Below are 23,025 nucleotides of genomic sequence, written 5' to 3' on the forward strand. Positions count from 1 at the left end.
TCATTGAATGCGCTAGGAGTGGAGAGTTGTTGTGATTTTTGCAATGCTTAGTTATTGCTTTTCGGTTTTCTCGTATATTGAACCCCTGCTCTGTTTTTGACTTCATATTGGGACTGCGATGATTGATATTTTTTGAACCTCTGCTCTGCTTTTGACCCTTTTTTTTGGGGGGGGATTTTGTATTTGATTACTATGTTATGCCTTGCCTTTTCTAGGCTTCTCCTTGTACTCTTCAGAGCTTTGGGGCTTGCATAGCCTTTGTGAAAATTAAATAATATTTTATCAATATTCTGTCATCTCAGCCCTTTTTAGTTCTTGTTGGGGTATTTTGACAGCGTTTCTCCCTTCTAGTGGGCAACTTTGGAAGTGTTTTGGCAGCTGTGCTTTCAGAACTGGAGCAGCCGCCTTTGGTTTCATGGGCGCCGGGCGCATTGTAACTAAAATATCAGCAGATTGAGTGACTAATGAGTGGTTAACTCCAGTGGTATTTCTCTTATTTTCTCACCCCCAGAACTCAGTGTGCATCCACCTTTCAGAAAACACTACAAGGTCAGTCATCTCATGCTGTTCTGTATTGCCATGAAAATATGAAGCAGATTAAATTGTTTTGCCTCTTTGTGTACACAACTTATAGAAGCTTGTCTGAAAGGACATGAGGTTAGAATTTAACAAATGTTCACTGATTGATGTTTAAGGGGGTACTCAAAATCAATCAATTTTTTTGTTCATTTATAAGTTCTTGACAACGGTGCCTGATACTTTGTAGTGCAGAGGTAATAAATGTTTAGAAATGACTGGTAATATCTATCATATAAGTTGATAATCTTATATTAATGTCTATAATTAATCTTATACACATGTATTTTAACTAATATATTTAATTTTTAAAATGGGGAGGTGCGATAAACCAGTTCTTCCATGGGTCACATTTAAGTCTGACCGGATTAAACCAGTAACCAGTCAGTCAGTCATTTTCCAACCCGCTATATCCTAACACAGGGTCACGGGGATCTGCTGTAGCCAATCCCAGCCAGCACTGGGCGCAAGGAAGAAACAAATCCCAGGCAGGGTGCCAGCCCACCGCAGGGCACACACCCACACACCAAGCACACGCTAGGGACAATTTAGGATCGCCAATGCACCTAACTAGCATGTCTTTGGACTGTGGGAGGAACCCCACACAGACACGGGGAGAACATGCAAACTCCATGCAGGGAGGACCCGGGAAGCGAACCCAGGTCTCCTTAACCAGAAAGAGCAAAAAGATGATTTGTGCCTGCAGCTGTCTGGACATTAACTGAAGCTAAAATACATGAATGGACAAGTGGTTTGTACTGACCAGCGCTGGACTGGGTGGAGTCGGGTGGAGTTGTGTTTGAGGGTGGACTGAGAAGCTGAAATAAAATAAACAGCCCCCACTAGTCCAAGAGGAGTGTCAAGGACTACAGAACTAGCATAAATTGAGTCTCTCCATCATTCCACCATCCAAAGGTGATGCTTGAGAAGAGACAACAACAACAACATTTATTTCTATAGCACATTTTTATACAAATAATGTCGCTCAAAGTGCTTTACATGATGAAGAAAGAGAAAAAAAGACACAGTAAGAATTAAAATAAGACAACACTCATTAACATAGAGTAAAAGTAAGGTCCGATGGCCAGGGAGGACAGAAAAATAAAAAAAAACTCCAGACGGTTGGAGAAAAAATAAAATCTGCAGGGGTTCCAGACCATGAGACCACCTGACCAGCCCCCTCTAGGCATTCTACCTAACATCAATGACCTCACAATCTGTCCTCATGGTATTCAGGTTTCTCATGGAAGGACTTGATGATGATGGTCATGTGGACTTCTGGCCTTTAATCCATCAATGTAGGAACATCACCTGAGACCAATCAACATACTAAGACTTACAGCCACCTGGTAATCTATGCACATTGAATATTTAAGATGAACTGCCGATTGTTCAGATCCTAATTTTTTCCCAACTTTCTTTTTACTCTGCTTATATTTTGAGCTCAATTGGAAACCTTAAGTTGAATAAAAAGTCTTCCCTTGCCTCCAGCCTCTAAATGCCCAGGGGGAAGTATTGAACTAGAGTAGCTACCAATCCTGACAGTGACCAGGCTGGTAAGCGTACACGCAGAAGGGCTAAAGATCGGATCTGGAGCTTTCTGTTCAGAGCTACATAATAAAGAGTGTTACAATCAGGGTCACCATAGGGCAGTCAGTTTCCGGATGCAATTAAGAGAGCAAACCCCACAGCAAAAGTGGATTAACAAGAAAATCGCTGAGTTAAACATCTGAATATATGCTAAAAATTACTGAAATTTCTTTGCATCCAAAATATGAAATATAAAATAACTGAAGACACAAAAAGGACAGCTGATTAAATAATAAAATCAATTTAAAGGTAAAAAAATGACTCACTGATTGTGAAACTGCTTGGAACCAAAACCCTGCAGCTACAGTGAAGTGCCAGGACTGAACTTGAGAACCACAGCTATAAAGGATGCCCAGAACCAGTGAGAATGGCAGAAGGCAATTTGGGGGCAACTGACCAACATGGGTAAACCTGGAATGTTGTTGTTAAACCAGTGATGATGATGATATGCTTGATAATGCTGCAGTGGTTACAACAACAACATTTGTTTCTAGAGCACATTTTCATACAGATGGTGTCGCTCAAAGTGCTTTACAAAATAAATAAGAAAACCGAATTATAGAACACTAATTAACATAGAATAAAAGTAAGGTCCGATGGCCAGGGAGGACAGAAAAAACAAAAATAAACTCCAGACAGCTGGAGAAAAACAATAAAATCTGCAGGGGGTTTGAGGCCACAAGACCACCCAGCCCCATCTAGGCATTCTACCTAACATCAATGACCTCGATCAGTCCTCATGGTATTCAGGGTTCACATGGAAGAACTTGATGATGACAGTCATGTGGACTTCTGGCCTTCAATCCATCAATGGTGGGACATCACGGTGCTTTGATCAGGTGGTGGTGGCACAGATCACGACCAGAGAAAACTGGAAAAATAACAGAAGAGAAAGTAGGGGTTTGTACGGATTACAGAGCCACCTGCAATGACATTGATAATTAAATGCATATATAGAGTATCTATATACATATATACAGGTGTATATATATATATATATATATATATATATATATATATATATATAATTCACTAAGGCAAGACGCCCATGGAAAGCACGCCGAAAGGGGCGTGGATTCACTAAGCCGCCAACAAGTAAGATGCCCATGGAGCACGAAGGAAGGAGCCACGCCCACCAACTCTAAGACAATTGGATACGACAACAACTCGCAGAACCACGCCCACCAACTCAGACGCAATGACACAGGAAAAACGGCGTTATTTATGTTCGTCTGTCGTAGAGTCCACATGCACCTCTGAGCCACGTTGACTGTTCAGAGACATGTTTCTCGCGGAAGTGAATCGCCATATGCAGTGTCTAAAACAGTTTGCGAGGGGTATCCCATGGGATCCTTAAAACAATCCTTTAAAACTGAGGTTAAAACCCAATGAAGGAAGCAGTCTTTAAAAACCAATAAGCCCTGTGCCTCTGTTTCATTACCGTCTCACCTGCTTCACCAGTGCAGGCCCTGCAACAGTCGAAACGCTCTGTCAGCAGCTGACCTTCTCTGTGCCTGACCGGTTCACACACAGGCAGCGCCAGAGACCGAAGGAGGCACACACAAAGGCAGCTGGTGGGCGGGTCTCCGTGAGTTTCTCTTGCGAGTGGGCACATGACCAGGCGGTGTGTATGCTTCGAGAACGAGGGTGGACACGGCAGGACTATCTAAGAACAGGCATGTTTGTCACAGATGTAAATCGCTGTATGCAGCATATAAAACAGTTTGTTTGTCGCGGATGTGAATCGCTGTATGCAGCGTGTAAAACAGTTTCCGAGAGGTTTCCCATGGTCTTACAGTTGGTGGGCGGGTCTCTGTTGGTTGCTCTTGCGAGCGGGCACATGACCAGGCAGTGTGTATGCTTCGAGTGCGAGGGTGGACGCGACAAGACCATCTAGGAAAAATCATGTCGCGGATGTGAATCGCTGTATGCAGTGTGTAAAACAGTTTGTTTGTCTCGGATGTGAATCGCTGTATGCGGCGTGTAGAACAGTTTCCGAGGGGTGTCCCATGGTCTTACAGGTTGGTGGGCGGGTCTCTGTTGGTTGCTCTTGCGAGCGGGCACATGACCAGACAGTGTGTATGCTTCGAGAGCATGGGTGGCCGCGGCAGCACCATCTAAGAAGAATCATATTTGTCGTGGATGTGAATTGCTGTATGCGGCGTGTAAAACGCTGTATTGTATGTTGCCCTCTCCAGAGTTACATCTTTTCATTCACCTACAGTCGTATCCTCAAAACCAACCCCATTTGGACAACTGTGTCTTTCAGGAAGTGTTCACCCATCAATACATAATTATGCAGCGTATGCTACGCCGCGGGTTGGCTAGTTAGGATTAAACTAAAATGAAGCTAAAAGAAAACCATGTTAAAATAATGAGTTTTTAGCAGTTTTATTAAAGTGCTCCACTGTATTAGCCTGGCGAATTTCTATCGGTCTGCTATTCCAGATTTTAGGTGCATAACCGCAGAAGGCCGCCTCACCACTTACTGTAAGTTTAGCTCTTGGAATTCTAAGCAGACCCTCATTTGAAGATCTAAGGTTACGATTTGGAGTGTAAGGTGAGAGACATTCTGAGATATAAGATGGAGCAGATTATTAAAGGCTTTGTAAACTATAAGCAGTATTTTAACGTCAATTCTAAATGACACAGGTAACCAATGTAGTGACATCCAAACTGGAGAGATGTGCTCAGATACTGCCTCAAGAGACCAGCATCCTGGGTTTGTCTGATCGTCTCATGTCTCTGTGGGGTTTCCTTCATCCACATCCCCAAAGACACCCATGCTAGGTGGGCTGGCAACTTTTCATTGGCCTCAAGTGGGTGTGCGTGAGTGGGACCTGAGACAGACTGGCACCCCCTTCTAAGGCTGATTCTTGTCTTGGGCCCAGTATTTCTAAGGTGGGCTCAGCACCGTCACTAGCTTTTTTGTGACAGTGAAAATGCTGTTTGTGCTCAAACACAAAAGCAATTGCTATACATATGTCGCATGGAAGGGCGAGTTGGGGGAGTGCGATTCAAGTCAGACGTTGGATCAAAGAGAGGTTGACCCCTTTGGAGTTTCAAGTGTGATGCAACAAAGCCATTAGATCAGTCTTCCCCCATCAACATTAGACTAGAGATTATTTGTATATATAATTCAATTAATTCACCTGTCTGGGCACCTGCATGGTACAATATGGGACTGTCGAAGATGATGTCCCGGCAAAACTTGATAAAGCAGCAGACATTTTCTGGGAAATACACAGTATGTGGAAATCACCCACGCAAACACTAAACTTGAAGATTCAACTTGGACAAGTCAATCGTTTTTCCCACCAGTGCAACAGGGTCCGTGACAGTGAAAATAGCTTGTAAACTAGATGTGCTCCATCAAAGATGCCTCCGGAGAATCCTTAAGGTCACATGTTTGGATCACATGACAAAAAAAGAAATACTGAACCAAACAAAGGTAGAGAGTCTAGAGGACCTAATGGAAGAACACAGATGCAACTTTGCAGGGTACATCTTTCGGCTGACCAAAAACCATCCCACTGAGGGACAGCAGAGGAGGGGAACGTCCCAGGAAGACTTGGAGAGCAGCACAACAACAAAACCTCCAAGCTTGCAGCATAAATTAGGAAGAAGCAAGTCATCTGGCCACGGATGGAGCCTGATGGTCATCTCTTGCAGTTCTATGCCTCACTAGGAGCAGGAGGAACTAAGGATGTCTGTGATGGTTGACAAAAATGTCACCCACCAAAGGCTCTGGAGTCCTACGTGACCAGCTACTTCACCAGTATGGTAGAGCTGACACTGGCTGGGTAGGCTTTGCCTCCCCTTGACCCTGCTTTGAATTACTGTGTATACTCGCGTATAAGTCGGGTCTTGAAACCTGGAAAATTGATCATAAAATCAGACTGCGACTTATATGCTCATTCAAAAATACTACACTTAAGTTTTTTTTATATCATCTTGCCTCCTCCAATCTCACACCAGTTTCTCAGACACATCGAATTTTGTTGCAGTAGTGCAGTTACTAACTTCTTTCGCCACTTCAACGACATTTAATTTAAAACAAGCTTCCTATTTTCTTCTGATCGAACGCTCCATCGTAGATAAGGGATGCTGTTATGATAAAGGTGTATGAGGGTGTGATGTACAAAAAAAACACAAAACAGTGCAATACATAGGAAAAAAATGGCTGTGTTCTCCATGGTTACTCTCTCAGGTGGGTTTTAGCATATCATAATCTCTTGGACCAATAGCGTGAGTTTCCCGCATTCGACTTATACGACCCACATTATAAGAGACCAGAAATTAATACGGTAAAATCAAGTCCCGACTTATCCACGGGAGAACTTAAACGCGAGTTAATACGATAAGTGTTGTTGAGAAGATTTTCTATTAAAGTTCTAGTCGTAGTTCTGTTGTGCAATTCTAACCTCATCAAGCACATGGTCACTAGCAATTTGACTTTTTGGGGAGTTTGTGAGTGTTATTTTAATTCGCTTTACCAGTATAATATTAAACTGTTTGAGGTCATGTTATTTTATTGCTTGTTACCTATTTTGTATTGTACTTCCCTGCAGAAGGGAACCATTTTATGTGTTGATAGTGAACAATTCCCAATTAACATGTCTCTTTTGTGGTTGTCAGGTGTCATTGAAAGCTAATCTGGGGATTTTTCACATCAGTTCCACAAATGAAGAAAATGAGGTGGCTGGAGATAAAGAAAGTGAAATTAACATAATGGCCTCAACGAAGGAAAAGCTGAACACCATACTGAAGAGCATCACCTACACCAGCACGGTCTACAGGGTGAACACGGCTGATCTGGGTACAGAAGCTCCAATTCCAAATCCCAAATTAGATGAGATCTTTTTCTAAGTTTTTATTTTTTGTTTTTAATTTATATTATAATTTTAATTTATAATTTATATTATAGTATATTTATATACCTCTGAAAGGTCATGTATCTCTAATGAGACAATAAAAAAAATAATTTGTTCCACGGACATTTCCGACCGTTCTCGGAGAGCACCTGCTAGTAACATGTGAAACCATCCCTGTTCTGAGTGTTCTGGTTATTAAATATCTGTCACGTTTTTTTACAGAGGTTTGGTAGCCTGTCCACGGTTTTCAATCCATATTTGACACCATCTTTTGAGATTCAGTGCTAGTTTAAAGTCACGAAAATTATTTCACACAATTTCTGATGCCACTTTGAATTCATATTGGATGTGGCCTTTGTTTTTTTTAGTCCTGTTGTTAGGATATAGCTCCTGGTTGCCGATGGTCACAATTTCTGTTGTCATTGACCTGACTGGTTTAAACTGTGGTGGTGATGACCTTTACTTTCCCAGATTGAGGATAATACAACTCTTTGTCTACATTCGTATTGCAACCCTCATTGATCAATTCCCATTTTCTTGCTCCGATGGGATTTTCCTGTCTTGACAGTTCACATTCATAAGTACACAGGACCGGGATATCTAACTATAACATGAACACATCTGTCTTCTGAAGCGGCATACATGCGCACATTGATACCTTTGTGCACGAGTCATTTGTGCCGCGAACAACATTATTTGTAAAATGACTTGTGGTGTTAAAACCAACAAAAATGGATGTGCTAGTAGATAGAGAATGCATCACTTTTGCTCTGCAAACATTTTGTCAGCATACAGGATTAGGTCAAGAAGGCAAGAAAAAAAGACAGACGGTTAGCCTTTGCTGTTTCCTCAACGATTGTGGGTACGAGAAAGGAGCCAGCAATAGTGGAACCGTGAGTGTCGTCACAGCTGTAGCTCTTGTCCTCGTCATTACTTAGGAAAACAAGGCTACCTCTCCAAAGGATTTTGCCACATAACCTCTTTACGTGCCATTTAAGATCACCACCAGCCATCCCCTTTTTCCCTCTTGTACTGCCCAAAGCTCTTCATTCATTTGTGCCCCGAAAACGTCCTTCTTCACAGTCTGCATCCTTTCTGCTTCCTTACAGCCCACTTGAGGGCCACACACACAAATATTAACTACAGCCTCGACAAGGCCCAGCTTGACACTCCTAATCCTATTATTCCTCCTATTTTCACCGACAAGACTATCCTTAAGTTCTTTGAATGTGACTATCACTACACCATTTCCCCCTTTGCGCATTTGCTCCACTGTACAACTTAAAGCCTCCTCCCAATTCTCTTGCCTCTCTTCCATCTTGTTCCCTGCACATACAACACTTACACCTTTTCTTCTTTCTATCTAATCTGCCAGCCCTCTTCCTTTCCCGGTCTTTGAGTTCATCAACAACACGGGGTCACAGTTGGAAAGCTGGACACTTGGAATAAGCTGCCAAGTAGTGTGGTTGATAGTAAAATTTTAGGGGCTTTCAAAACTTGACTTGATGTTTTTTTGAAAGAAATAAGTGGACAGGACTGGCAAGCTTTGTTGGGCTGAATGGCCTTTTCTCGTCCAGATTGTTCTAATGTTCAGATGTTCTAATTCTCCTAACATTTAGTGTCCCCACTCTTACCCTTTTCTTTCCCCTCCCCTGTCTTTCGCCAAGCCCGCCCTTGGCACAGTAGCCCAGGTTCACTTCCCATAGGGTTCGGGTAAGCCCCCTACGCATTATCTACGGGGTACGCCTTGCCACTTTCTGAAGCTGATTGGACTGATTCCATCATTAAAGTTTTATCTAAAGTTTTAGAGCTGGATGGTCCTTCCTGTTTCCAACCCTCTCTGTTTATCTGGGCTTGGGACCAGCACCAAGTTGGACTGACTTGCTCCACCTGGTGATTAGATTGTTACTTTTCAGTAAAGCTGCTTTTAGCTAATGTGGTACCCGGATGGGAGTGGTACCCAGCCGGGATGCCCAAGAAGACTGGAGGAGGGCTTGTGCCTCCTCCAGACCTCAAGGGGGCGACCACCCTGGGGGCTGCAGGTAATGACCTGGGAAGCTCGACCTTGTTGGGACCCGCGGTTACCGCCAGGGGGACCCCAATACCTGGAAGACCCTGGACCTCAGCACTTCCGTCACACCAGGAAGTGCTGGGGGGGAAGGAAAAGGAACAGGGACACCTGGAGTGCTTCCGGGGAGACAGCTAGCACTTCCGCCACACTGGGGCATGTCAGTTGGTGACTGCTGGGAACACACCTGGAGCACATCCGGGTACTTATTTAAAGGGGCCGCCTCCCTTTAGAGGGGGACAAGAGTCGGATGGAAGTTTTACAACATCGCGAGGAAGACAAGATGGCGGTCTGAAGAGTGGAAAGGCATTGTGTTGTGTGGCCAGGACTTTGGGGACTGTGGAGTTGTGAGCATTGACTTTTGTAAATAAGAATGAAAAAAATAAACGTGTGTTGGGTGACATGAGCGTGTCTGCCTGTCTGTGTCCAGGTCAACGTTCACAATGGCGCTCTCGTCCTCCTGGTGTGGCGGCATTGCTGGCTCTTCTGGTTGCAGCGTCTCCTTACCGGCAGCTCTCCCAGCCACTGCTGCATTCGCAAAGCGCTGTGGTTCGACGTGCAGTTGCCATCCGTGTGGACCCGGGCAGCCCCTGCCTGCAAAACACAAAACAAGCTCAGCCCTCCCAGGCTGGCTGCCGGCACACAGGGACCGTAGTTCCCAGATCCCGTCTGACCGAAGCGCCACGCCGTCCCAGATGCCTTCAGCAGCAACACACTCACAGGAGCCCGCTGCACTCCTCAAACGCCCGTCAGTGTTTTCCCGCACCAGGTAGGTTATCGACCACGTTCCAGTGGTGGTCTGGAGGTTTTCTCCCTTTCTCTGGGCTGTGAGCACTCCACACCCTCTAAACGTGTGCGGGGGTGCCTGCTGCACCGGGCCATCCACAAAATATTTGTTTGGGGGTCCCCGTCTTGGAACAGACGGATCGCCCCACGTTGGGCACCATTGTGAATGTTGACCCGGACACAGACAGGCAGACACGCTCGTGTCACCCAACACACGTTTATTTTTCATTCTTATTTATAAAAGTCAATGCTCGCAACTCCACAGTCCCCAAAGTCCTGGCCACACAACACAATGCCTTTCCACTCTTTAGACCGCCTCCTTGTCTTCCTCAAGACGTCGTCCAACTTCCACCCGACTCTTGTCCCCCTCTGAAGGGAGGCGGCCCCTTTAAATAAGTACCTGGATGTGCTCCAGGTGTGTTTACAGCAATCTCCCAACCAGTGTGGCAGAAGTGCCGGCTGTCTCCCTGGAAGCACTCCGGGTGTCCCTGTTACCCCCAGCACTTCCTGGTGTGACGGAAGTGCTGAGATCCAGGGTCTTCCAGGTATTGGGGGTCCCCCTGGCAGTAACCACTGGTCCCTACAGGGTCCAGCTACCCAGCTCTTTACCCACGGCCCCCAGGGCACAAGCCCTTCTCCAGTGGTCTTGGGTGTTCCGGCTGGGTACCAACCCCATCCGGTTACCACACTAAATACGGTAACATGCTGACTACAAAGTCCCAAGCACACGTTTCATATCCTCTCTTACAAGGAAATACACACTGGTTAGTTTATTCGAACATAAACTTCTACATAGTCTCTGATAGTTTCAACAACATTTTAGCATTTGTTTTTAACTTTTGTGTATCTTCCCATATTTTTCATTTACAGTATATTTGCATGTATCCCACTGTCTCTATCACCCTATGAGTCAGCAATCTAATCACTTCTCCCAGATTTCTCCCCAGTAAAGGCACTGCCCTGTTCCTGCAGTCCAGTCTTTGTCACACAGTTGCTGCATCTTATCTGAATGACCCTACAATAACCCTAATGTTCACACACAACTTGAATATTACATGTCTCATTACACAAAATATAAAAGGCACAATTGTTTAGTCGATATAGGTACCTCTCTGAGCGTATGCTTTGTTGCTTCCTCATAGAAATCCAGCCTGTTCCTGAAACATGATCTCGCCATCTGAATCCATGCTGACTGACACGCATGTTGCCGACGTGTGATATTCGATCTTTTCTTTAATAACTGGAGAGCTGTAGCCAACAAACAGATCCCGGACAAGTGGGCGTTCAAGAGAAACAAGACGGGCCAAAGAGATTATGCCATCTACTGACATCTTTGGTCAATATGCACACGTGATAGCAGGGCAGCAGACGTATAGCAGTGTAGTCTCGTGGGGCCAGATGTGATTCTCAAATGAGAATACATGACAGAGGACAAGCCGTTTAAAAATAGCAATGAAATACTGCGCCACAGGGGCTTCTTCCTAAAATACCCAGCCCACCATTTCTCCAGTCCGTGCATTTTAAATCTGCCACTGGGGTTTCAGGGAGTGGGCAGAAGAAACTGAACAGAAGACTTGACGCTGAAAGAACATTAAAAGCTACATTCAAGAGCTCAATAGCACAAGGAAACTAAAGCTTAATAATTAATTTCCACATTTGTTTTTCTTTCTATTTTTGCCCGTGCTGTCGGCTCACCTCTCTTTTTCTCGGTCGGATTTTGGCTCTTTTTGTTCCTACTTTCTTTTTTTTTTTTCTTTTTCTTCGCTTTGACTTTCACTATGAAGTCATTTGTTGTACAAGTTCAACTTGATTGTATGCAATGTTTTTTTCAAATAAAATAGTTACAAAAAAAAGTTTACTCACATAAACATAGACCACGGCAGCAACTGGGCTCCACACGTTTGAGAAGTGCCTCTGCCTGCTCTGTCATTTTGACTATTGCACCATCCATCCCATCCAGTATCCAACTCACTATATCCTAACTACAGGGTCACGGAGGTCTGCTGGAGCCAATCCCAGCCAACACAGGGTGCAAGGCAGGAAACAAACCCTGGGAAGAGCGCCAGCCCACCGCAGGACGCACACACACACCAAGCACACACTAGGGACAATTTAGGATCACCAATGCAACTAACCTGCATGTCTTTGGACTGTGGGAGGAAACCGGAGCACCCGGAGAAAACTGCAGACGCGGGGAGAACATGCAAACTTCACGCAGGGAGGACCCGGGAAGCAAACCCGAGTCTAACTGTGAGGCAACTATTGCACCACTAGATGACATTACAACAGCAAACAGAGTTTAGATAAGCCTTGTGATCTACAGATATACAACGTGTTAAAACACAGCAGTTATTTTGGCATGGTCTATTTGCATTTCATAATGTTACATTTCTTTAGTTATTCATTTCGACGTGCAGTCTGGAGGTGGATGTTGTGCATTGTCTCCTGTTTTACTAGAGTCGTTAGGCAGATTTGTTGATTCAGATGTTCTGTGCACTGAAACAATCATCTCCCGTGGCTCCTGTGTTATCAGCTCTCATAATGCCAGTCCTTTTGAAAATGGGCCTTGGGGGGAACACACCTTTTACTTTAAATTCTTTGAAGCTTATATTGACTCCTACACTATCGCCGTAACACTGCACCTTCCACAGCATATCATTCACGTTGGTTCAGGTGAACCTGGTCTCATCTGTGAAAAGCACAGGGCACCAGTGGTGGACCTGCCAATTCTGGTATTCTACGGCAAATGCCAATCGAGCTCCATGGGGTCCACTAGAGGACATCGGGCCCTCAGGCCACCCTCATGAAGTCTGTTTCTGATTGTTTGGTCAGAGACATTCACACCAGTGGCCTGCCTGCATGAGGTCATTTTGTAGACTCTGCCAGTGCACATTCTGTTCCTTCTTGCCCAAAGGAGCAGATACCGGTGGGTCCTACTGATGGGTTAAGGACCTTCTACGAGGGGCCCTGTCCAGCTCTCCTAGAGTAACTGCCTGCCTGTCTCCTGAAATCTCCTCCATGCCCTTGAGACTGTGCTGGGAGACACAGCCAACCTTCTGTCAATGGCACGTATTGATCAGCCTGCAATCCTGGAGAAGTTGGACTACCTCACTGACTACATCAGCTTCTGTATGGACATTGTAGTTCCAGTAAGAATGGTACGCTGCTATGCTAATAACAAGCCATGGATTACAAGTGACATCAAGGGCCTTTTGAACCAGAAGAAAAGGGCTTTTAAAGTTGGTGATCAGCATGAGCTCAAGCACGTGCAGAAGGAACTCCGAGTCCAGCTCAGGGTGGCAAAGGAGCAGTACAGGAGAAAGCTGGACAAGAAGTTGCAGAACAACAGCAAGAAGGAAGTTTGGGATGGGTTGAAGATCATCACTGGCTGCAGCTCGAAGCGGGGTGCCACCTTCGAGAGAGATGTGGAGAGAGCAAACCAAATGAACAACTTCTTTAACAGGTTTGGCCACCCTAACCCACTCTCACCTTGGAGTACTGCGCTCTCCACCCATCCTTCTGCTGATACCAGCATAAGAGAGACACCCCCACCCACAATTACAGCAGCCCAGGTAAGCAGAGTGCTGAGGAGACTTCGTGCCAGCAAAGCAGTAGGTCCAGGTGGAGTATCGCCACGACTGCTGAAGGCCTGTCGGTGTGCTGGAGCTGGGGAGTCCTCTACAGTGCATCTTCAACCTGAGTCTGAAACAGGGGAGAGTCCTGAGGCTTTGGAAAACATCTTGTATCACCCCAGTCCCAAAAGTATCACGTCCAAGTGAGTTGAATGACTTCCAGCCTGTTGCTCTGATGTCACATGTGATGAAGTCCATGGAGCAGATGCTGCTTCACCACCTGAGGCCACAGGTCTGCCATGCCGTCGGACCCTCTGCAGTTCACATACCAGGAGAAGGTGGGAGCAGAGGATGCCATCATCTACATGCTACACCGATGCCTCTCCCACTTGGACAAAGGCAGTGGTGCTGTAAGAATTATGTTCCTGGACTTCTCTAGCGCCATCCAACCTCTGCTCCTCAGGGACAAGTTGACAGATATGGGAGTAGATTCACACCTGGTGGCATGGATCATGGACTATCTTACAGACAGACCTCAGTATGTGCGTCTCGGGAACTGCAGGTCTGACATTGTGGTCAGCAGCACAGCAGCGCCGCAGGGGACTGGACTTTCTCCAGTCCTGTTCAGCCAACATACATCAGACTTCCAATACAACTCGGAGTCCTGCCACGTGCAAAAGTTCACTGATGACACTGCTATCGTGGGCTGCATCAGGAGTGGGCAGGAGGAGGAGTACAGGAACCTAATCAAGGACTTTGTTAAATGGTGTGACTCAAACCACCTACAACTGAACACCAGCAAGACCAAGGAGCTGGTGGTGGATTTTACGAGGCCCAGGCCCCTCATGGACCCCGTGATTATCAGAGGTGATACCTGGGAGTGCAGCTGGATGATAAACTGGACTGGACTGCCAATACTGATGCTCTGTGCAAGAGAGGGCAGAGCCGACTATACTTCCTTAGAAGGCTGGCGTCCTTCAACATCTGCAATAAGATGCTGCAGATGTTCCATCAGACGGTTGTGGTGTGCGCCCTCTTCTATGCGGTGGTGTGCTGGGGAGGCAGCATAAAGAAGAGGGACGCCTCACGCCTGGACAAACTGGTGAGGAAGGCAGGCTCTATAGTAGGCACAGAGCTGGACAGTTTGACATCCATGGCAGAGCAACGGGCACTGAACAGGAGTATGGGAATTTCCCCTTGGGGTTAATAAAGTATCTATCTGTCTGTCTGTCTGTGCGTGCCAGCTCTGTAGGGTCCAGGTGGAGCGTTGTTAAAAACGATAATTCAATACATATACAGAACATCAGGGTTACACTAAAATGATGCTTTAAAAAAAACATGTTACAATAATGGGGTTTTAGCAGTTTTTTTAAAGTGATCCACCATATTAGCCTTTTATGTTATGGTTCTTCATTTAGCTTTACAATTTTTTTTTATTTTTTTTTAACGAATAGATTAAATCATTTATTTTAAAATCACTTCAGGGAAAACAACTTAAACATAGAAAATACAAACGGGAAGAAAAATGGCAAATCTTAAATTTTAATTCTAACCCTGTCAAGTTTGTGATCACTGGCCGTCTGGTTCATAGAAAACATAGAGTTCTTTTTAAAGCATGCCAGTCACGTCAATGACGTTACATGAAGTATAGTTATTACAATTCTCCCACACCCATGGTTGTTTGGCCTGTTCTTGCTTTAAATAGATAAGGAATTATGAAACAAAACAAGATGGGGCAGAGAGGGAGGGAGGGAGGGAGGTGAATGTTCTGGGATGTCTGTTACCAATGCAACTGCTGCAGTGTGTGTGTTTGCCAGCGATCAGAGGCACAGAGCCATCTTTTGTAAGGAAGAAATTAAATCTGTACAGTTTTCTGACTGTCTCTTTCACTCTTATTTTGTGTCTCTACAGTTTGGTTTACTTTTGAAAACTACACTGCAGTTTTTCCCATTTTAATAAGACAGCACACCATTCCAAAGTTGAATGATCCCGGAGAAGGTAAGTCAGTTATGTATTTAACACTAACTTTGTTACACGGCTTCGTCCATTGAATTTCCTACGATAATGGGCCTAATCAGATGTATCAGAAATGCCATGTAACTCACCAAGTGTACTTTGGTATAGCATATTTGGTAAGCTTCTATTACCAGGGGATCATGTTATTACTTCAGTTTACTGGACCTCCTTAGTCTTGAACATCCATTCATTAATTCATTCATTTTCCACTGCTTATCCAAAACTGGGTCGCGGAGACAACAGTCTTAGCATTGAGAAGCCCATGTGTCTCTCTTCCCAGCCACACTTGCCATCTCGTGCTATGGGATCCCAAGGTGTTCCCAAGCCATCTGGGTGATACAATCCTCCTAGTGAGGGCTGGGTCTTCCCCCGGCTGTTTGTGCCCATAAAACCTCTGTAGGTAGGGGTCTGGGAGGCTTCTGTATCAGATACTTGTAACGGTTAAATTTGAACCCTACTCCAGTGTGCACCTGGCATGTGTCTGAGTCTCATATCTTTCTGAGCTTATGCTTAAAAGCTGACGACGTTATTTTATTATTCACCATGATACAGTCATATGAAAAAGTTTGGGAACCCCTCTTCATTATTTGGATTTTTGTTTCTCATTGGATGAGCTTTCAAACAACAACAACAGCATTTATTTATATAGCACATTTTCATACAAAAAAATGTAGCTCAAAGTGCTTTACATAATGAAGAATAGAAAAATAAGAGACACAGTAAGAAAATAAAATAAGTCAACATTAATTAACATAGAATAAGAGTAAGGTCCAATGGCCAGGGGGGACAGAAAAAACAAAAAAACTCCACACGGCCGGAGAAAAACAAATAAAATCTGCAGGGATTCCAGGCCATGAGACCGCCCAGTCCCCTCTGGGCATTCTACCTAACATAAATGAAACAGTCCTCTTTGTATTTATGGTTTTCACGGAAGGATTTGATGATGATGATGATGATCATGTGGACTTCTGGCTTTTAGTCCATCAATGCTGGGGCATCATGAAGCTTTGAGTAGGTTGGTGGTGGCGCAGGCCGCCACCACAGAGAAACCGGAAAAAGAAACAGAAGAGAGAGTAGGGGTCAGTACGGATTTTAGAGCCTCCATGATTAGTTATTATGATGAATTGAACATACAGAGCATCAGGATTAAGTTAAAGTGAAGTTATAAAAAGGCCATGTTAAAGTAATGTGTTTTCAGCAGTGTTTTAAAGTGCTCTACTGTATTAGCCAGGCGAATTCCTATTGGCAGGCTATTCCAGATTTTAGGTGCATAGCAGCAGAAGGCCACCTCACCACTTCTTTTAAGTTTAGCTTTTGGAATTCTAGGGAGACATTCATTTGATGATCTAAGGTTTGGAATATTGGGTGTCAGACATTCCGATATATAAGATGGGGCGAGATTATTTAAGGCTTTATAAACCATAAGCAGAGTTTTAAAGTCATTCCTGAATGACACAAGTAACCAGTGTAGTGACATCAAAACTTGAGAAATGAAGATAAGTCGCACATCCTGACAAAAGAGAGAGAGAGCTTTGTCTGTGGTCGATTGTGTCTTTTGAGCTTCTCAAATCCATCCTTCTTTTTGTCTGAAAAGGCACGGAATAGAACAGCCGAGTCCTGCTATGTCAGGTTTGGTTTGTGCATGTACAAGATTGATACACACATTGATATGTGAAAACTGAGAAAGGAGAAATGTGTTCATATTTTCTTTTCCTAGTTAGGATTCTAGCAGCTCCATTCTGCACTCGTTGCAAGTGATTGATGTCTTTCTTGGGTGGTCCTGAGAGGAGTGCGTTACAGTAATCTAGTCGACTGAAAACAAACGCGTGAACTAATTTCTCAGCATCTTTCAATGATATAAGAGGTCTAACTTTAGCTATATTTCTTAAGTGAAAAAATGCTGCCCTAGTGGTCTGATGAATATGCGATTTAAAATTCAGGTTACAGTCAACGGTTACCCCTAAGTTTTTTACATCCGTCTTAACTTCTAATCCTAATGCGTCAAGTTTAGTTCTGATAACCTCACTGAATCCATTATTGCCAATCAATAAATTTCAGTTTTCTCTTTATTTAACTTGAGAAAATTACTATTCATCCATTCAGAAATACCAGTAAGACATTGTGTTAGTGAATCGAGAGAGTCGGGGTCATCAGGTGCTATTGATAAGTACAGCTGTGTGTCATCAGCATAGCTGTGGTAGCTCACGTTGTAACCTGAGATAATCTGACCTAACGGAAGCATGTAGATTGAGAAGAGCAGCGGACCCAGGATAGAGCCTTGTGGAACACCATATAGAATATCATGTGTCTTTGAGATTTGATTACCACAACTAACAAAGAATTTTCTCCCTGCCAGGTAGGATTCAAACCAATTTAAGACACTGCCAGAGAGGCCCACCCATTGACTAAGGCGATTTCTAAGAATATTGTGATCAATGGTGTCAAATGCGCACTCAGATCTAAGAGGATGAGAACAGATAAATGGCCTCTGTCTGCATTTACCCGCAAGTCATTTACTACTTTAACGAGTGCAGTTTCTGTGCTGTGATTTGTTCTAAAACCTGACTGAAATTTATCAAGAATAGCATGTTTATTGAGGTGGTCATTTAACTGCATAATGACTGCCTTCTCTAGAATTTTACTTAAGAAGGGCAGGTTAGAGATGGGTCTAAAATTTTCAAAGCAGAGGGTCAAGATTATTTTTCTTGAGCAGGGTTTAACTACAGCAGTCTTAAGACAGTCTGGAAGACCCCGTATCTAATGACGAATTTACTATGTCAAGAATATTATCAATTAGCGCCTGATACTTCTTTGAAAAACCTTGTTGGTATTGGGTCAAGGACGCAGGTGGAGGGTTTCAGTTGAGAGATTATTCTATGTAATTCAGGTAAATCTATCCTGGTGAAAGAATTTAATTTGTTTATAATGGAGTACTGGGGCTTAGGAGGTTCCAGTGTTGGGGAGATATACTATATTATCTCTAATATCATTAATTTTTGATTGAAAAATACAGCAATGTTCTCACAGGTTTCACTGAAAGTATTATGGGGCATTCCTTTGTGTTACCTGGGTTTAGCAGACGATCAATTGTAGAAAATAAGACTCTGGGATTACTAGCATTGTTATTTATAATCTTAGAGAAATAGCAGCGCCTCTCAAGACGGACAGTGTTATTGTATTCTGTTATTTTAACCTTCAATAGATAGATAGATAGATATCTCATAATGGATAGTTAGATTAGTTTTCCTCCATTTACGCTCAGCTCTACGACATGTTCTCTTTAAATCAGACACTCTTTGGGTCTTCCAAGGTATAACAATGCTAGAAGATTTTTTAATTGTCTTTTCAGGTGCAACTATGTCAACAGCAGCTCTTACTTTAGAATTAAAGTTTTCCACTTTACTATTTACATCATCCTGCTATTATAGCTGGCACTATAACGGACTGATTGCTTAGAATGTTTGTAAGTTTTAAAGCTGCTGATGAGTCAAAGAAGCGTTTTTTAACAATATGCTTCTCATGAATGTTTTCTATCATTATTTCTATATTAAATAGTAGAAGAAAGTGGTCTGATAGACCAATATCAATGATCTGCTTCACATCAACTTTAGTCCTTTGGTGATAATTAAGTCTAACGTATGACCTGCTTTATGTGTAGGCTGATTAACGAGCTGTCTCAAATCAAAAGAGTCCAGGAGGTTCATAAATTCCTTTACTTTTAGGTCACACTGATTATCGATATGAAAGTTAAAGTCGCCTACAATTAAGAGTGTGTCATAATTCGTAATTAAAATTGACATTAGGTCTGAGAATTCCTCAATGAAAGACGCGTTAAATTTAGGAGGTCTATACACGGATAACACGAGAACGTGAGAAACTCCATGAATAACAATGGCGAGATACTCAAAGGACTTAAATTCACCAAAACTAACATCTTTACATTTTAATCGGCTCGAGTAAATGTTTGAAAAGGGAAAAAAGGGGGGCGGATTGGCAAAGTACCAGCTTCCTTTTAATATCTGACATGCCTTATAGAAACAGTAGTATTTCAGCAGTAACATTACGTTTATTGGATTAACAGAAAATATGCAATATGCATCATAACAAAATTAGACAGATGCATAAATGTGGGCACCCAACAGAGATATGACATCAATACTTAGCTGAGCCTCCTTTTGCTCCTTTGAGCTTCTCGACGCTGTCCTCCTATAGCCTGTGATGAGTGTCTGGATTCTGGACGTTGGTATTTCTGACCATTCTTCATACACAATCTCTCCAGTTCAGTTCAATTTGATGGACAGCCTGCTTCAAATCATCCCATAGATTTCCGATGATATTCAAGTCAGGGGACTGTGATGGCCATTCCAGAACATTGTACTTCTCCCTCTGCATGAATGCCTTTGTAGATTTCCAACTGTGTTTTGGGTCCTTGTGTTGTTGGAATATCTAACCCCTTCGTAACTTCACCTTTGTGACTGATGCTTGAACATTATCCTAAAGAATTTGTCGATATTGGGTTGAATTCCTCCGACCCTCGACTTTAACAAGGGCCCCAGTCCCTGAACTAGCCACACAGCCCCACAGCATGATGGGACCTCCACCACATTTGACAGCAGGTAGCTGGTGTTTTTCTTGGAATGCGATGTTCTTCTTCCACCATGCAAAGCTCTTTTTGTTCTGACCAGATAACTCCATTTTTGTCTCATCAGTCCAAAGCACTTTGTTCCAAAATGAATCTGGCTTGTCTAAATGAGTATTTGCATACAGCAAGCGACTCTGTTTGTGGTGCGAGTGCAGAAAGGGCTTCTTTCTCATCACCCTGCCATGCAGTTGTTCTTTGTGCGAATCGCTCTGAATTGTAGAACGATGTACAGACACTCCATCTGCAGCGAGATGTTCTCGCAGGTCTTTGGAGGTGATCTGTGTGTTGTCTGTCACCATTCTCACAATCCTGTCATATGCCGCTCCTGTATTTTTCTTGGCCTGCCAGACCTGAGTTGGTTTAATAGTAACTGTGCCTGTGGCCTTCCATTTCCTGATTCCATTCCTTGCAGTTGAAACTGACAGTTTAAACCTCTGAGATGGCTTTTTGTAGCCTTCACCTAAACCATGAGACTGAACAATCTTTGTTTTCTGATCTTTGGAGAGTCGCTTTGAGGATCCCTTGCTGTCAGTCGCTCTTCCGAGGAGAGTCAAAGGGAAGGAAGCACAACTTGCAACTGACCACCTTAAACACATTTTCTCATGATCGGATCCCATGTACAAACTAAAAATGAGCCTTTGAGTCCATCCTAGCTAAGAGCCTATTCCAAAACACACTGTATTACAGATATAGCTAAGCTACAGGGAGATTCACTCAAAAGAGTCCCCAAATATTCTGTTATAACTCCCGTTAGGATGAAGCAATCTGAACCCAAAACAATCCACTCTATACCTTGACATATGTGTAATTGATTGCATTACATGCGATGCTGGAGTTGGTTTCTGTTTTCTGCTAGACACATTTTGACGCGGCTCACCATGTTCCTGAACGTATCGGCAAGCGTCTCGGAGTGGAAGAGCAGCAATTTCACGTTGGAAGTTTTCCTTCAGATCTTCCACAGTGTGAGGCTTGTTCTGATAGACTTTTTCTTTGGGGCCTTTTCTTTGAGCAGACCTCAAAGGAAAAAGTCTAGTGGTGTTAGATCTGGCGACTGTGGTGGTCAAAGTGTTGCCGAAGAAGGACTCGATTTCTGCCATGCTCCTTGCCGATGTGTGACACACTGCTCCATCTTGCTGGAAGTAACCTTCTGTTAACTCATGCTCATCCAGTTGATTCTGAAATCTGTTAGATGAATTGGGAGAGAGAAGTGCTGGCTAGGAAGATCACGGATTCTCGGCAGCGTTTGACGCAGATGGCAGCTCGTTAGCAAACATTCTAAACAATTAAGACACATTTACGCCACATTAGCACTATTATTATCAGCATTATTATTATTATTTTCAGCATTAATATTATCATTATCATCAGCATTAATAATATTATTATTATTATTAGCATTATTATACATATATTTTTATTTACTTATTTATTGCTTTATTTTTATTTTTATATATATATATATATATTTATTTTTTTCAGATTAAATTATACATTTATTTACTTAACTAACTCACATGAAGGCATGGGTCCTCGGCGGGGTGGGTCGCCCTTGGGTCCTGGGCTGCTGGGTTCCGGGCCTGGCCGACTCGGGGGTGAGCGGCTGCGGGTGGGCCTGAGGGCTTGCCGTTGATATCTCCCGGGACTCTGCCGGCTGCTGGTTGTGGCCCCCCGGGGTGATCCTCTGCGCCTCTCGAGTGGGGGTTGGGGCTTCTCTGGTGACGGCTTTCCTGGGGTCTCTGCGCTCTGGGGTGACCACTGGATCTCTGGGCTTGGAACTCCCTCCATCTTCCGACGTTTTGGGGGCAGGTCTGTGGCCCTTCACACTCACTATTGGATGCTCCTATAGAGAAACCTTACACATACAAGCGTGCGTACGCACACAGGTGCTCACATGGTGCTTTCATAAGTATGACTTGGACATCTTCAGCACATGACCTAAGGTTGTGGTTGGCCCTAAATGCCTTAGTAATAATTACTGGATGATTGTCAGCAAACATTTTTACTTTTATATATTTTCATGTAGCTGATGCAGCAATGTTTTTGTCTTGTGGTTTTTTTTTCCCCCCCTCTCTTTCTGCAGGTCTAGAAGCGGATTCTGGTTCATTTATTGTTTATTCTATACGAAACCCCCGCCTTCCCCCTTTATCTCCATCTCTTCCTTCTCTCTCTTCTTTTTCTTTCACTTTTGTCTCCGTGTCCGGTTCGAATCTTAAAAACATCTGAAAATATTTTTAATAAAGTTTTGGTATCAGGCGTGATGTCAGCAGAAGCTGTAACGCCCCACCTGAGAGAAAAACTGAAGGCTAGTCACCAGCATTTAGACATCAATTCTGATTGCTTCACAGCTGAACAGGACACTGTAAAAAAAAAGATGAATTTGTGACCTAACAGGTTTGCACCATGAAGACACACTGCTCAATACTGTACACTGCCATCCTGATGAGAAGTCGAGTGACTGAGTGAAGGGGTACGGGTGGGATGCACCCAGAAGTTAGCAAACGGAGGTTAAATGCCACAGCAGCTGTCCAGCGCCTACCTCATTGCTCTGACGCAGGGGCGTCCCGGCTTGTTCAAAGTTCCATATACTGAGGAGGACATTGCACATTGTTTCGTTCAGATTGCTTCATTCTAGCAAGAGTTATTACAGAACATTCGGGGCCTCTTTAGAGTGAATCACCCTGTATTTTATATATAGCTATTCAAATTAGGGTGGCACGGTGGCACAGTGGTAGCGCTACTGCCTCGCAGTAAGAAGAAAGGGTTCGCTTCCCGGGTCCTCCCTGTGTGGAGTTTGCATGTTCTCCCCGTGTCTGCGTGAGTTTCCTCTTACAGTCCAAAGACATGCAGGTTAGGTGCATCAGCGATCTTAAATTGTCCCGTGTGTGTTTGTGTGTGTGTGCC

At 43.8% G+C, this 23,025-nt stretch overlaps 1 protein-coding gene across 1 annotated transcript in view; it reads left to right on the forward strand.

Annotated features, from left to right (window-relative positions):
* LOC120517257 (beta-1,4 N-acetylgalactosaminyltransferase 2-like) overlaps positions 1–23,025 on the forward strand; it is a 77,247-nt gene that overhangs the window by 40,404 nt on the left and 13,818 nt on the right. The window contains exons 6-8 of the mRNA XM_039739458.1: positions 512–549; positions 6,805–6,985; positions 15,378–15,464. Coding sequence (XP_039595392.1) covers positions 512–549; positions 6,805–6,985; positions 15,378–15,464 — 306 coding nt within the window. The remainder of the gene's footprint in view (positions 1–511; positions 550–6,804; positions 6,986–15,377; positions 15,465–23,025) is intronic.

This window comes from Polypterus senegalus, chromosome 17 (assembly GCF_016835505.1).
Source record: "Polypterus senegalus isolate Bchr_013 chromosome 17, ASM1683550v1, whole genome shotgun sequence".
Lineage (NCBI taxonomy): Eukaryota > Metazoa > Chordata > Cladistia > Polypteriformes > Polypteridae > Polypterus > Polypterus senegalus.